The sequence below is a fragment of the Oryzias latipes genome, chromosome 2 (assembly GCF_053564925.1).
Source record: "Oryzias latipes strain Hd-rR chromosome 2, Olatipes_Hd-rR_3.1".
NCBI lineage: Eukaryota > Metazoa > Chordata > Actinopteri > Beloniformes > Adrianichthyidae > Oryzias > Oryzias latipes.
In genome coordinates, this window is record NC_136238.1 from 35519278 (window position 1) to 35535203 (window position 15926).

General features: G+C 39.0%; 2 protein-coding genes, 1 long non-coding RNA gene and 1 other non-coding gene across 4 annotated transcripts in view; 3 read left to right on the forward strand and 1 right to left on the reverse strand.

Moving 5' to 3' along the window:
* LOC144987176 (uncharacterized) overlaps positions 1 to 15926 on the forward strand; it is a 427194-nt gene that overhangs the window by 144797 nt on the left and 266471 nt on the right. The gene's annotated exons all lie outside the window — the stretch shown is intronic.
* Positions 781 to 988, forward strand: LOC144990738 (small nucleolar RNA U3). The gene has a single exon (XR_013654694.1). It is a non-coding gene; the product is annotated as a small nucleolar RNA U3 (small nucleolar RNA).
* The window catches only part of LOC144986858 (uncharacterized), a 164985-nt gene continuing 151637 nt past the window's right edge, over positions 2579 to 15926 (reverse strand). Inside the window, exons 4-9 of the mRNA XM_078935382.1 lie at positions 7456 to 7752; positions 6736 to 7029; positions 4865 to 5173; positions 4114 to 4389; positions 3876 to 4013; positions 2579 to 3714 (exon numbers count right to left, since the gene is read on the reverse strand). Of these exons, the coding sequence (XP_078791508.1) occupies positions 3677 to 3714; positions 3876 to 4013; positions 4114 to 4389; positions 4865 to 5173; positions 6736 to 7029; positions 7456 to 7752 (1352 nt within the window). The 3' untranslated portion in view covers positions 2579 to 3676. The remainder of the gene's footprint in view (positions 3715 to 3875; positions 4014 to 4113; positions 4390 to 4864; positions 5174 to 6735; positions 7030 to 7455; positions 7753 to 15926) is intronic.
* LOC144988131 (uncharacterized) lies at positions 8370 to 10782 on the forward strand. Its single transcript, XR_013651941.1, has 4 exons — positions 8370 to 8794; positions 9518 to 9707; positions 9787 to 9916; positions 10092 to 10782. It is a non-coding gene; the product is annotated as an uncharacterized LOC144988131 (long non-coding RNA).

Genomic DNA, 15926 nt, shown 5'->3' on the forward strand with positions numbered 1-15926 from the left:
GATTCTCCTACAGAGTCTCTGCTTCAGCTTCTAGACCGCTGTGCTGCAGGCTGCGGTTTTCCATCTCTTTCTCCCAAGTCTGAAAGTTTGCGTTAACCCGAGAGGGAGAAAAATAAAAACCAGATTTATAATCATTGTATCGATTAAAATAAAAAAAAACATAAGATTCAGGAGAAGAGTTTGGGATCCGGCTAATCCGTGTCAACAACAACATTAAGCTTCTGATGCATTTAAACTCCGTACTGCAGGCATAATGCCACAATGTGCATCTTGGCTGTAAATATGTAGGAAAAACTTCAGCCTTTATTTTGTCGGGACACGATTGGAAACACAAATTCACACGATTGCATGGTTTCTCAGGACTACCCAAAGCGGCACTTCTGCCTTTAAAAGCCACCTCAAAGCTACTCCTCTGCTCAGAGACTCCGTTCTCCCGGGAGACAGTCAGACGGACTGAGGTCTGAAGCGTTGAATGTTACAAAGCACCTTTCCCTTCCCTTCACTTTACACAAACACGAAGACTCCTGCTGCACTGATCAGACATGCTTGGCTCGCGCAGAGCATGTAGCCACACCGAGTGAGCACTGACGTCATCGCCCCTGTAAATGCTGACGGAAAAAGGTTTTCTGATCCCATGTGCACGGGTGAATTTTAACCCGACCATTGTTCCGATCAGGATATTCTGCCCATGTAACCGCGGCTAGTGATCTGCAGGAGGAGACCAGGAGCAGGAGTTCCTGTCTGCAGACAGAAGAGGACAAACAACATCCAGAACTCACTAAGACTCTACTTTCAGGGATCATTTCTTTAGTCTGGAACTAGAGGATTGTGTTTCTACAGAGGTTGGTCTGGCTGTCCATGATGATGATGATGAAGATGTTTCCTTCAGAGCAGGAAGCTGGTGAGAAGATGAGAATCTTCTTCACTGATGAAGACTGTTCAGTGTTTCTGGATGTGACACTGAAGGAGGAAACATTGTCTGAGTGGATTGTTAGTTTGTGTTAAGGTGAAACATTTTTGTGTCTTTCTGTAAAAGCAGAAACCAATAACCAAGCAGAAATGTGTGCTGCAGATGCCATGTTTGCCACTAGAGGGCAGCACAGCAGCTTCAGTCTTTGTCATTGTTGCTGTGTGAGCCTGAAGGAGCTTCAACGTGAGCTGCAGCTTGGTTCAGACAAACCTCCACATTCACACACAGATGTGATCCTGAAGAAGTCTGAACAGAACATTTCAGGAGAACTCTTCAGTCCAGAACATGAGCCTGCATTGTTCCTGAAACTGGGATCAGAGTTCTGCTCTCTGCTCCAACAGAACCACCTTCATGAGCTCCTGGTTTCTTCTGGATCCTCCAACATTCAGACGCTCTCTGACTGAGTTCATGTCTGCACAGAAACCTTCAGGATTCTCTTCTTCCACACGTCTTTCACTCTGAAACTCTCTTCTGAATGTGGATCATCTCAGTCAGACGTTCAGCAGCATCAGAGCCGTGCATGTGCTCCTCCTCATGAGTCCTGAAGCTGCACCGTCAGCTGCAGAGCTTCAGAGCTGCTTCCTTCTCAGACTTTCCACTTTCTTTGGCTCTCTGGCTCTGATGCTGCTGCTGCTGCAGAAAAACCAGCAGCTGCAGAAAAACTCTGCAGAGACTCACAGAGAGAGGATGGAGGCAGCAGATGAAGCTGCTGCAGACTGACAGCTGATGGAACTGAAGCACTTTCTACATTCTAGTTCCAAATGTTCTACAGAATCCATCAGAGGTTGAAAGTCTTCCTCAGTACTCGAGTACTTTAGTTCAGCAGCTCCTCTTTTCCTCTAAGGTGAAGCTTCCTGTGGACGACTTCTTCTTCTCTCCTCTTTTCTGGAGCTTGGGCTCCATGCAGTCTGATCAGCTCTGATTTGGGCTTCAGTTGATGTTTGTGATCAGGAACTCTGGATTCTTCTTAGAAGGAGACGTTCTGCCTCTTTAGCAGAGAGCAGAACGTTGATCTGATCTGTTGGAAGCCACTCCATCCTGAAGCTGCACTGCTGAGTTCCTGTCCACCAGGGGGCAGTGTTACGGCTTTGCCTGCCTTATTATTCTGCTCATCTGTCAGGTTGGGACTTCCAACACACAAACATTTGACCTTTTCAATGCATAAAAAAGTTTGTTAAACACTTTGGTGACTTTCAGATTTATAAAAACATAATCTGAAAACATGTAGGCTAAGTAGACAATACCATCCCGTGTCAGGTCTGACTCCTCCCCCATGAGCACATATATACCATCACTTTTACCAGCTAATTCAGAATTGACATAGCCTCTTGGATAAGAGGTGAAACGTCTTCAACTTAAAAAACCAAGTCCAGATGACCGCCTTTAAACGTACAACTTTGATGGTTCCATCCATTTTCTTAACCTGCTGTTTCCGGTTTCCGGAGCCGTCTTGCTGCTTAATTGGCAATCGGGCTCCTTACAGAGGCGAGCTGGCGTTCAGATAGAGCCGCTGAGGCATGCAAGAGGCAGTCTGCTTAGGTCTCCAGCTCTTGATGATATTTTTCTTATTTTCATGGAGACAATAACAAAAATATTCTCTAATTTTCCTTTTTATTTTTTTATTATTAGTCTCTGAATGATCACATGATCCAGACATAAAGATTAATTACTGATGCTTTTGTAGAACTCTTCAATAAACCTGATTCTGATTCTGGATATTAACATTCACTCTCTGTGGAGACAGGAAACTCTGCATGAGTGTTTCTGTGAGGAAGTTACATGATATGTTCAAATAAAAGCAAGAGATTATAAGGGGCAAGTGCTGATAAAGATAGAAAAACCACAATGTGTGTTAACTACATGCAGTGGATTATTAATATATATGGCAGAGGTTTGACACCACATGACACACAGTGGAGCCTGTTTATCCCCTGATGTTGAGGCTCAAAAATCATCAATCAAACAACCAGAAACATCTAGAATGACTCCATAGCTGTTTTCTTTTCTTTTTGTGTTGATTTCGTTCATTCAAAAATATTTTCCATTTGACTTTATTTTTACTCTTCTGTGTCTAAAAAACACAACTATGTTGTTTTTAAGGACCGTGTAGTGCGTTGATGCCACTGGGCAGCAGACTTGACAACTAAAATGTAAAATTGTTCTGTTAGTTTTGTTTCAGAGCTGTAAACACATTATAGAAATCTAGAAGGTCTTTTCACTTGTGTTTCAGTTTGATCTGCAGAAATGTCATTCTGGAAGAGAGCTCAGTCTCTGTCATCAATGTGGAAAACATTTTCATCTGTGACAAGTTCCAAAGTCGTAGTCCTTAAAAAACATGGATGTTAGTCACAAAAACAAAAAGTGGTTTATTTTAAGCAATCAAAACAAGGAAATACCAAAGAAGACAAACAAATGTACGTCTATACATATATAGATATTAACCTGGAGTTATATATTTTGACCTGATTCGGAAAAAATATAAAGTCAATAGGATACATTGACACACACACACACACACACCCACACACACACACACTCCATTTCTTGCATCTATACTATTATACTTAGAAATTTGGCAGGTGAAGCCAGATCTGAGCAAATAAAACTACTGCAGCTGAAATATTTAAAAGGAAATAAAGAAAAAAAATCATAGAGAAGAAAATATCTGCATTCTTTTAAACAACAACAAATAAAAAAATCTCTTCTTCACAGGGCGTCTTCATCACCAGCAACAGTTCTTCTCCCTGAAGAAGCAGAATTTAGAAGATCAAGCAGCTTTTTTTTATTTCTAAAAGTGTAAATAATGTTTAAGATCACCAACTTCATTGGTTTTCATGAGCTGAGAGAAACAGGAAATGACATCATCCACATCAGCAGATGATGAAGAGTAAAAGAGTGACAGTACTTGTTCTAGTTCTCTGGTCCTCGTTCCCTTTGGTTCTCCTCCTGGACATGTAGACCAGAGCAGCAACCACAACCAGAAACATCAACACCACCTTCATCACGGCTCCAACGATGATGATGAAATTATGACCAGAAAGATCTGCAGACAACAGATTTACCAGCATCAACTAAAATATTTGTAAATGGCTTTGACTTTCACAATTTGTCTTTGTTGTTCAAAATAATAAAAACAGTTTTACCTGAGAAGTCCAGAACATAGACAGCATCTGTCTTCACTTCCTCATCCTCCACAAACTGACAGATGAATGTTTGGTTGTTTCCTCTCTGATGTTTCACAGTCAGAACAGAAACACAGTCCAACCCAACTCCGTCACCAGACAGCTGAGATCCCGTCTCATTCATCCAGATGATGCTGTTCTGTCTGCAGGGAATAGTTGGATCAAATCTACTCAGTGAACACTGGAATGTGACACTTCCACTTCCTCTGGGCGGAACGTCTGCTGGATCTTTAGAAACTGAAGGAAAACAGAAACAGAAAAGTTTCTCTGTTAGACGTTTTTACATGATAAAGTCACTGCTTGTCATTTTCTGACAACTTTCAACTAACAATATTATGGAAATAATATAAAACTATATAAAATGAACCTAAAGAAATGTTTTCTGCATGAAGCTGAAACTTTGTTGTCGGCTTTTTCTTTGTCTTTCTAGTCCTGATTCTCCGGCTCTGTCTGGTCTAACTCCTATAATTCTGTTTCAAAAGCCCAGAAGCTCTGGATTGTGGAATAAATCTCCCCTCATCTGAGATGAAAACTGATTAGTTCTGACTCTGAACATAAATAAAGGACTAATCTCTGATCTATTATAGAATCTGGAGATTTAGATTAAAAAACTCCAAACGTCAGAGTCTCTTCAGGGTTTGAGCTGTTTTTGGATCAGATCAGAATGTTGACAATCATGAAGTCACATTATTATTCATGTCAGAATACTCACTGCTCAAAATATTAAGATACGCCTCAAACGTATTCTTGTTCCTGAGCCGACAGAGATATCGACCAGCATCTTCATCAGTGATGTTTGTGATGAGCAGAGAGCAGTCGCTGCTCACATTCAGCCTGGAAGCTCTAGCTGAACTCTGGACAACACTTCCATTGTGTACTTCTGGTCTTAGTGCTTCATCTGGATCTTCCTGGTTCAGCCAGGTAACATCAGAGCAGGAGGAAGAGGAGGATGTAGTTCTACAAGGTAAAAGGACGTCATCTCCAGCTCTGTGATGAAGATGTTTAGTTTGTTCACTGATGTCTGCAGGAGAGAAAAGAAGAAAAAGTTCAACCTTTAACACAACAGTCACTGAAGAGATACAACAAGATAATTAGATCTGCAAAGTTTTGTTTTCAGGGTAATATTATTAAATGATAAAAATTATTAATATTGAAAAACATTTTTTCATAACTGACATCAAATTCTGGATTTTTAGACAAAAGTGACATTAATTCAATATAATGTTTTGATATGAACATATTTCTCCTTAATTCTACTTTTGGAGTCATTCATGGTTTGATTTCTTCTTTAATGATAAATAAAGATAAAACTGAAAATGAAGACTTTGCTTCTATTTTTGTGACATCAAACCATTAAAGAGACACAGTTTTTAAATTCCTCAAGGAAGTTTTTTTCCTCTTTCTTTAGAAATAGACCTTTACCTCAGATCCATTCAGAAGGTTTTCTTCATTTTAATGTGAACAGAATGAGTCAAAAAGTGCTTTTAATGGTAGAAAGGTGACAGTTCTGAACTTTAAACAATCAAACTTGACAAAGTCAAAGACTGACAGAACAAGAATCAAATTAAAGCCATGAGTGGCGTTGTATGACCCGCAGGCGCTACTCGCCCCCCTTGCCTACCTCTACTCGCCACCCGCACCCCTCTTCGCACCACCTCCCTCGCTGCCCCCTCTCTAGTAGTAGTGTAGCTTCCACTACACACATCTAACCCCCCCCCCCCCCCCCCTTCTCTATCTGTAAGGCTAACTGAGCTGCATGTGGCTAAAAGTGCTAGCACTGCGATCAGCATCATCAACTGACTCAGAACAACACACTGCTTTCTTAGCCTCAAACTTAGCCTGGTAACTAGCATAACCTGCTTTAGGACCCCCCCCCCCCCCCCCCCAGACATCTGCAGAAAACAAGAAATGGAAAAAACTACAACAACAAATGAACAGTCCACTCTCCACATCTCCCTTTGGTTAAATCAACAGAGAATCAAAGTCTGGAGAAATGAACATTTGTAAAACAAACTTGTTCCATAATTATCAGATTTTGTTCTGCTGCTGAGTTTTTTTAGGTTTTCATTTCTTCTTTGTTGTTATACATTTCCTCAAGCTCCTCTAAAACGTTTTTTGTAGTTGTGATTACATTTATGCTTTTCTAAAATAATCTCCAAACAGGTTCTTTTATAAAAGTACAAAACCTGCTTTAAAGAGAAGTTTGTTTTATTGAATTCAATGTTTGCTTCTATTTGTAATAAAAACCTGTTTCAACAGAAAATATTATTTTATTTTTATCTATCTTTTCTTCTGTGACGCTTGCATAACAACCAACATAAATGAGTTAAAAGTTTTAACCTCAATTTATTTTCCCGATAGTTTGGTAAAAATAACAACAATGACATTTATATAGAAAAGTTCAAATCAAATATACATTTTGATTGACATTAAAAGTTTGTTTTGTTTTATTCTGAAAATCCTGACAGAGCAAAGATTCACAGGAGTCACTTAAAAGAACAGAAAGTGTTTTTCTTTCTAAACTGTGAAAATATATCATTTGTTAGAAGACTATTATAAAGTTAAATCATCCAAAGCTCTTACCTGTGAGAACGTAGACGGCATCTATCTGCACTTTCTTATAGTCAACAAACTGGCAGCTGAATCTTTTGGAGTTTCCACTCTGATGTTTCACAGTCAGAACAGAATCACAGTTTGTTTGGTTTTTCACCTCAAACTCCGGATTTTTACCAGACAGTTGAAATCCCGTCTCATTCATCCAGATGATGCGGCTTTTCTTACAGCCATAACGTTCTTTAAAGAAAGACGGTACATCATAGCCCTTGAAGGAGCATGTTAGGTCCACACTTCCATGAACATCTGAAGGAGACGAAGAGACTAAAGACAAACAAAATAGAATCAAGTTTTCAGAATATTATTTTTGTCCTTAATTGAATTTTCAACCAAACACTTTTTTAATGTGTGACACATCAGAGGTTTGTCAAGTTCAACAAAACAGGAAACTGTCAAACACTCAGATCACCTGATTAATCAGTGATCCGTCATGAGAGACATTGATCTTTGCTGTTTATGGATTCATCACTTCAACCTATTTGCTATGTAAAAGAATGAAATGCAATATTTTCTCCCTTGAGCCGACTCTCTCACATCTCTCATACTAAACATGCTTTGTCAGCAGTTTGACCTAAATGATTACATGAGTTCACATGTCAGAGTCTCTTCAGGCTCTGAGTTCTTTTTTTGGATCAGATCAGATTGTTGACATTCATGGAGTCACAGAATTCTTCTGGTCAGATTACTCACTGCTCAAAGTATTCAGATCCACAACGGTGACAATGTTGTTGTTTCTGCGCTGACAGGCGTACTGACCAGCATCATCTTCAGTGATGTATCTGATGAGCAGGGAGCAGTCACTGCTCACACTCAGCCTTAAAGCTCTGGCTGAACTGTGGACATTTCCACTGCAGCTTATTAGCTCTGAAAATGTTTTTTCAAGTCTGTAGATAGACCAGTAAAGATCCCGGTCAGAGGATCTATCAATGTTACAAGGTAAAACGGCTTCATCTCCAACTCTTTTATAGAGGATCTCAAAACTGAAACCTGCAGGAGAAACAAGAAGAAAGAGAAAATCACAATCAGAATCACAAACAGAATCAAAGAAGAGTCTTCAAAACCGCTAAATTCTGTGTCATAATTAAAATAAAAGTGCAAAGAGGGGATTGCATTTTCAGTTTCACATCCACCCTGCGAATAGTGTCACATAACACACTTCCAGTTAGCATTGATGATTAAGATTAGATGATGTCAGTGCGTGTTAGTCCAACCAGCAAACGCCAAAAGTTTAGCATGGTGAAATCTGTTAGAGCTGTTCAAGGAGCTATAACTGTCCTGGAACAGCAAAATCAGCAGGAAGCTGCAGGAGACGATCTTCTAAATGTGCTTTTATAACTGTTGTGATTATTATTAAGGACCTGCTCGGTCATAATTTTAAATCCGTGCGTTCAGTGCTTTTTTCTTGGATGCAAGAAGGGTTAGCATTAGGCATCCGATGGAAGATCGCAGAAGGTGGAAATATATCTACATAGTCCTGAGATATGAGGTGCCGTGTAGGACATTATTCAGAATTAGCATTCACATACACATGTGAAATCTCTCACACACACTAGTGAAATGCTCTCACACACACTACTGAAAATGCTCTCACATACACATGTGAAATGCTCTCACACACACTACTGAAAATGCTCTCACATACACATGTGAAATGCTCTCACACACACTACTGAAATCCTCTCACACACACTACTGAAATCCTCTCACACACACTACTGAAATCCTCTCACACACACTACTGAAATCCTCTCACACACACTACTGAAATCCTCTCACACACACTACTGAAATCCTCTCACACACACTACTGAAATCCTCTCACACACACTACTGAAATCCTCTCACATACACTACTGAAAATCCTCTCACATACACATGTGAAAATGCTCTCACACACACTACTGAAATTTTCGACAGAAACGGAAGGCATTTCAGTAGAAACGGAAGTTGGCTGATTATCGCGAGATAATCATTCGTCTGAATCATTCGAAAATGGCAGCCGGTTGCGCAAGGAAAACCACCGAAACGTGTAAGTATATTAAAAAATATCCAGTATCTGTTGTAAAATATATTTGTAAATACTTAGGATGATGTGTTTAATATGTTATATTCCTCAATCAACAACCTAGATTGTTTTGAAGCTCATCAATTTCAGTAATGCTAAAGCTAACGCTAACGCGAATTAGCGCCGAAGGCTAAAAACAAACGCTAGATATTACATCAAAAAGCAGTGACTTCTAACCGTAGTCACAAGTTATTAACACATGTTTTAAATGTGTTCATATATGTAGGGACAGACGAGGATGAGGAAAATCCGATCCATTTGCGGATGGAGAAAGATAGCCTGTTTGTTTTCAAGCTAGCTCGTGCCAGATGGGTAGAGACATATGATCAGATTTGACTTCATTTTAATAAACGGTTAATCGTTGTCGTACTGGGTTAAAGGTTTATGTTAAAGACCCAGAAGAGAGAGGAGGAAAGGGCTAGAAGGGAGGAACAGCGACAGGAGAGTCTGTTAAGTTTACTTGAGTTGAAATTATTGTTCTAAAATGTAATGCAGCCATTGTTTTTCCAATTTGTTTAATAAATGTATGAACAAAAATGAATAATTTACATGTATTATTTAAATCTGAGCTATTTTTAACAATCTTAAAAGGATTTTCATATAAATATCGGATGTACATATTTAGAATTTCGTTTTATATGTTAATATTTATTTTTATACATGTTAACAATAATCCTGGTCTTCTAGAGTCATGTGTGTCACAGTTGGAGCTGAAAGGAAAGCAAAGATTTGTCCTTGCAGACAGACGTGACTCTGCTCGTCCTGCATGTTCATGGTGTTGTCCTGCTGTGGCTCAACATCTGTGGCTAAGCAGTCGCCTTTGCTGATGCACAGAATGTGCAGAATTGAACTGCAGGCAATGATTTTCATTGCAAAGGTTGGTTTTACTTCCAGTGACCCCAGAAATATTGCTCTCCTCCTCATCTTTATCATGCCAAATGCTCTCTTCACAACAGAGCGTGTTCTGGAGTGGTTCTGGTTGTAACTGCCTCAATGGCATTCCTCATGGGTTCCCTGTAGGGTGTCAGCAGCATGATGGGATGTGCAATGCAGGGATACCCACCATCACCCAAAAGGATCCTTCAGGTGGGTTTGTTTGATTTACATAAATTGGGCTTTTACGTAGAACCCGTGAATCATGGATTGATCCTGGATTCTCAACAAAAATATCTATAAATTTGGCATTAGAGTCACATACAGCATGCATTTTAATGGAATAAAAAAGCTTCCTGTTAAAATAACAAGCTGCATTATCTTTTAGGGCCTTTATTCTTATGTGGCAGCCATCAATGCTCCTTGTGACCCTTTGGAAGGAGAAAGACCAAGCGAGCTGCTAAAATCCAGAGGCGACTTATGGTAGTTCATTCCCACTGGGAAGCTGGGTGACCCTGCTCATCAGCTGGAAGATGCGGTCTGCCGTCCTGTGGACAACATCGCTCACGGTGGACCGTGTCATGTCAAAGACTCTGGCTACCACACTGTAAGATGTGCCACACGCCAGCCAGAAAAGAAACACCAGGACGTCAGTCTCCTGTGACCCCCCAGAGTGTGAGGAACCCGAAGCTGATGCTTCAGGACCATCGACCCAGATGCTCGATGGTCCTGCGGGTCAACCGAAAATCCAGTCTTGTGTCGGACGGACCGTCAGCGTAAAGGGCCAGGACAGACACCTTTGTGTTGGTAAAGCGGTAGAGACGTGAAAGACCCTGGAAAATGCAACATTAATTATTTCATTGAGGAAATTAAATCACATTTTTTTAATGTTTCTATTTATTTTGATGTCTTACATTTTAGATTATGAAGTATTTATTAATTCTGGAAAATCTCGTGGTTTTTATTTGGCTGGGTTTTTGGATTTTCATTTAAACTTTTAAAAATGAAAGTTTTTGTTTTGTTTTTGTTTAAAACAAGTGATATGGTTTGACTCTGAATAAAAAATTCTAAACTTTGAACTCACAAGTGTTTCATGTAACTGGACTACACAACTCACTTGAAAAAGAATGTTAAACTCTTACCCAGCAGACTGTGTAACCTTGAGCATGATTAGTAACAAAGTTTAAGTTAAAGTTTAAGTTTAACTAAAAATAAAGCTTTAAGTTTAACTCACAAGTTATTCTGTCTGGTCAGGGCATCCAGAGGAAATCTTCTGAGATGTCTGCTTGCCCTTGCCGTCCTGTGATGCTGCATATCTGCTCGTTTTCAGTTTGATCTCACGAAAAACGGTTGAATTATTGCCAGGAACACGGACAGATTCATTTTCAAAGCCATTTTCAGTAAGGTGTAAGAAAACTACAGAAAAAAATGCCTCCTTGCAAGAGCCCGTTAATCGTTCAGCGGCACAAAAACAAAATAAATATTGGCATGAAAAAATAACTTGGGGGTTTATTTATGAACAAATACATTAAATCAACACCAAAGTGTTTGTAATTTAATTATTTATAAATCAGTCACGTTTTCCATGATCAGAACACAGCAGATTCATAAATAGTCTCTGTAAAATGTTTATATTTATTATGTTTTTACTCTGACAAATAAGTGTCATTCTCCGCGTTAAATAGGAGTAGTTCGCCTCCAGACCAGGTGGTGGCGGTAATGCGCCACTTTGTTTCCGTGTCAAGCGCGTTATGAACAACACCCAAAAGAAAAAAGTACTGAGCACGGGTGTCTGAATTGCTTTTAAATTCAGAGAACTATATAGAACTATATAGTTCTGCACTATATAGGGTTTTAGTAGTTAGGGATCAGGGCAGGAATTCGGACACAGGTTCATTTCCACTGAAATGCCTTCAGTCGAGCAACTTCTTTTCTAACAATAAAGTAAAAAAAAAAAACGTTGTTTCTACTGAAATGCCTTCCGTTTTTATTGAAATTTTCACATGTGTGTGTGAGAGCATTTTCAGTAGTGTGTGTGAGAGCATTTTCAGTAGTGTGTGTGAGAGCATTTTCAGTAGTGTGTGTGAGAGCATTTTCAGTAGTGTGTGTGAGAGCATTTTCAGTAGTGTGTGTGAGAGCATTTTCAGTAGTGTGTGTGAGAGCATTTCACATGTGTATGTGAGAGCATTTTCAGTAGTGTATGTGAGAGATTTCACATGTGTATGTGAGAGATTTCACATGTGTATGTGAATGAATACATTTTCAGTTGTATGTATACAAGCATTTCACTAGTGTGTGTGAGAGATTTCACATGTGTATGTGAATGCTAATTCTGAATAATGTCCTACACGGCACCTCATACTGAGAAGCTGTGTACAATCATCACTTATATTTTTTGGTAATTCGTGCTCCCAGTGTTTTATTATTGGCAGAATGGACCCGGAAGAACAACATTTAGCCGTGCTAACAACATTTTTAGCCACGGCTGAACTTAAACTTGAATAACAAGTGGATGGTGGCAAAAATCTCTTTATAAAAAATTACAAAGAATATTGTCAGACACAATTTATGAGGGAAAAGAACTTAAGGTTACAAAAGAAAACATGAAATTAGAATATGTCGACCCTGAGCAGAACTCAATGTACGTAGTTTGTCCAAGTGGGGTTACCGTAGTGTGACGTCATCCTCAGCTGAAAGGACTACGAATGGAAGTTCCAGACCTAATGGTCATGGTACCTACACCGTCACAAAGCCCTCTCCTCTGCCGCTAACACAAAGCTACAAGCCTGACCGCACTGCTCCTAGCATGTCTGTGTCTCTTAGCAGCCGGCCCTCTAGAAATGCTAAGTGGAATTGAATTTTGTGACATTATTCGCAGGGTGGATGTTAAAATGAAAATACAATTCTCTCTTTCCATTTTCGTTTCAATTATGATACAGAATAAGCAGTTTTTAAGTAGAAAATGAAAAAGCATTTTGAAATATTGATTTTTCATTTTAATTTTGAATCATTTAATGCAGTTACATTTTGAAAATGAAAAAGCATTTCTATTAATCTATTTTAATGTCAAATTAGACATTTCTAAATGAATTTTGCTACACATTTAGAAGAGAACTTTTTAAAAATGAAATGTCAAATACCATTTTCTTTATCATTTTAATAAAGTGACAGAATAAGCTGTGTTGAAGAAGAAAAAGAAAAAGCATTTTGGCAGATTGCTTTTTCATTTTAATTTTGATTAAACCTCATTTTGAAAAAGAAAAAGCATTTCTGGTTTTTTCTTTTATTTTTAATTATGTAACACAAATGCTTACATATAAACACATCTTTACTTTTCTCTAATATTTTCATCATTCTCATCTTTAACTCAGACTTTTTCTGGATAGAATTGTGAATTCTGATGAAGTATTTAGTTTTTCTCTGCAATTGATAGTATTAGAAAAATATATACAACCTATTAGGCATTAAAAAACTAAAGCCAATTTTTAAACATTTGGCTATTTTCCTAAGCTTGAATTAATTTAAACCATGAAATGAAAGAACCCTCAAATCCTTAAAAGTAACTTTTCTTTTTGCTAAAACATCAGTCAATCAGTTTCTGACATCTGTAGCGTTCATGTTTGTGTCCTTACGAGTCTTCCTTTTAGTTTCTTCCTCAATTATTGTTTTACTCAAGAAAACGGGTTCTTTTCATCTTTATTACCATTTAGTGCAGCTTTATCAGTTAAAACAGCAAAAGTCATTTTAGTTTAAGGAAGTTATTTCAGTTTTAGCAAATATTTCCACTTCTTGACTTTTTTTTACTGTGTTGACATTCTTCATCATCTTCACAGCTTCAGCTGTCAGCATTCAAATATGTATTTTTGCATAAAATTGAACTTTAAAACTGAATTTGCATTTGTTTATAAAATGCTGAGGAATCTTCAAATGAAAACATATTTTTATCAAAAACAAAACAATCATCTTTATTCTATTAATAATCTACTTTTACAAAACCCATTTTTTTAAACAAAGAAATCTTGTCATTTATAAAATAGACTGACTATATGTGGTAAACAACTATTTTAAAGTAAAAGTAAGAAATGTTTTTCAAAGAAATATTACCTCCAGACTGAATCATGAAAATAAAGATGAATTCTAGTAGCAGAGTCATTCTTAGGTTGTTGGTCTCTCACTGTAAATGTTCCTTTCCTGTTTGATGATGACTAAATTATAGAAAAGAAAGTCTTGGCTCCTCCCACTCAATATTTTTAGTGTCAGTACATTTGTGAGTGATGTGAGAATGAAAGGATGAATCACAGATTACTAAAATATAAAATGTAGTTACTGAAGGTGAAAATCAGACAAAAGAAGACATTTGATGTTATTATATTTGAAGTTAGAGCTTCATCAGAAAAAGGAAGTCTATCTTTTTCCTGTCCTAAAAGAGGAAATGCTGTTTGTTTATTTCCTGTACTAGGTACATGATTCTTAATCTGCTCTGTAATGAACTTTATCCACATCACTTTTGCTCAGAAACTGTAAGACACTGTAATTTTCTCTGGTCCCCTGCCGAACTTAGTCAATGATGAAATGTACAGCCGCTTTTCATCATTTAACCGCTGGCTTTCTAGATGGTGCCCAGAAAACGGCGTTGGTTTTGTGGATAACTGGAGCGCGTTTTGGGGGAAGCCCGGTCTCATGCGGAGAGACGGCGTCCATCCCACTCGGGACGGTGCCGCTCTTCTTTCTAGAAACATTTCTGCTAGCCTTAGTCTGTTAACCTGACAATCCAGAGACGAGACCCGGGCACAGAGCAGCAGTGGAAAACGCTCCTCTGAGCCTCCCTTAGGGTTAGTGCCGGTGCAAAACCCATGCAGGGAAAGTCAAGCAGGTCCTAGCTTTAGCTTATGTGCTGAAAGACAAATGAAAGGAGCGCGTCATAGAAACTTAAAAGTGACCGACAGCAGTTGTCACAAGCAGAATTATGTCATTAAATGCGGTTTATTAAACATTCGATCCTCTTCCTCCAAGTCCCTTTTAGTCAATGAGTTAATCACCGATAACAACCTCAGTCTTTTAGCCTTAACAGAAACTTAGATTCCTCTCTAAGAGTTCTGGTAAATCGCCTGTCCGTCCTGGGGGAGGATCCCTCCTTCATGTGGGCACCCCTGAGGTTTCTTCGTTTTTTCCGGAATCCGTTTTTTTTGGGAGTTTTTCCTTACCGCGAAGGGGGGTCTAAGGGCAGGGATGCCAGTATAGCTTAGTCAGTTTGTTAGTTCATTTTAGTATTTTTCTATTGAACTCTTTGTATTCGTGATCCTTTTGATTTCATGTTTTACTTCGAAGCCCATCGAGACGACTTTTGTTGTGATTTTGGGCTATACAAATAAAATTGAATAATTGAATTGACTGTGTTTCTGACTGCTGTTCCAGCTCATGGCCGCCAGTCTGTCAGCTAACGTCTGATGGGATGGAGCTGACATCTGCTAGAAGATTTCCTGTCAGACATCAGACGTCTAGCAGCTGCTCTGCACTCTCTGATCACTCTGTCAGGAATGGTGTCTGGTCCAGCAGACCTCTGGGCGTTAACTCTTCATGGAGTCTTCCTCATGGCAGCCATTGTGAGACAGAGCAGCTGGTGGTCAGGAGGAGGGATGGTCTTCCTGGCTGTCATGTTGTTCTGAGCCTCAAACAGCCTAGAGGTCATTGGCTGCATCTAGAATGGAGGTGTGACTGTCACAGGCAGGTGATGATGTCCTGTAGTTAGAGATCACCTGGATGCTCTGTCACATGTGGCGGGAATCTCTGCTGTTCTGGAAGTGGATTCTCTGAGCATGTGGCACAAAGGTGGAAGTTTCTTCTTCTTCTGATGATTCAAACCTGGAAAAGAGTTTAGTTTGTCTGATCAGGAAACTGAAAATGAGGACGTCAGCGGAGCAGAAAGAGGAGGAACACCGTCAACAATCATGTTGGAGCTCCAACAGGCATTTTCCTGACTCAGCAAAAACATCGGTTTGTTTTTCTTTGTTCTGTCCAGCAGCTGAACAAATGGAAGACGGTTGTAGGTTCAGTGGACCAAGAGCTGGATCATCTAAAGGAAAACGGGCTCCACACACAACATCTATGTGAGGATTATTCTGGAATTACTGGCTCCATTTGTCTGAATTATGGGTTACAGCTGATAAATTCACATGAATAATGAGGTCATGAGAGAAAATCTCTATTTTCTTGCTGGTTTCTA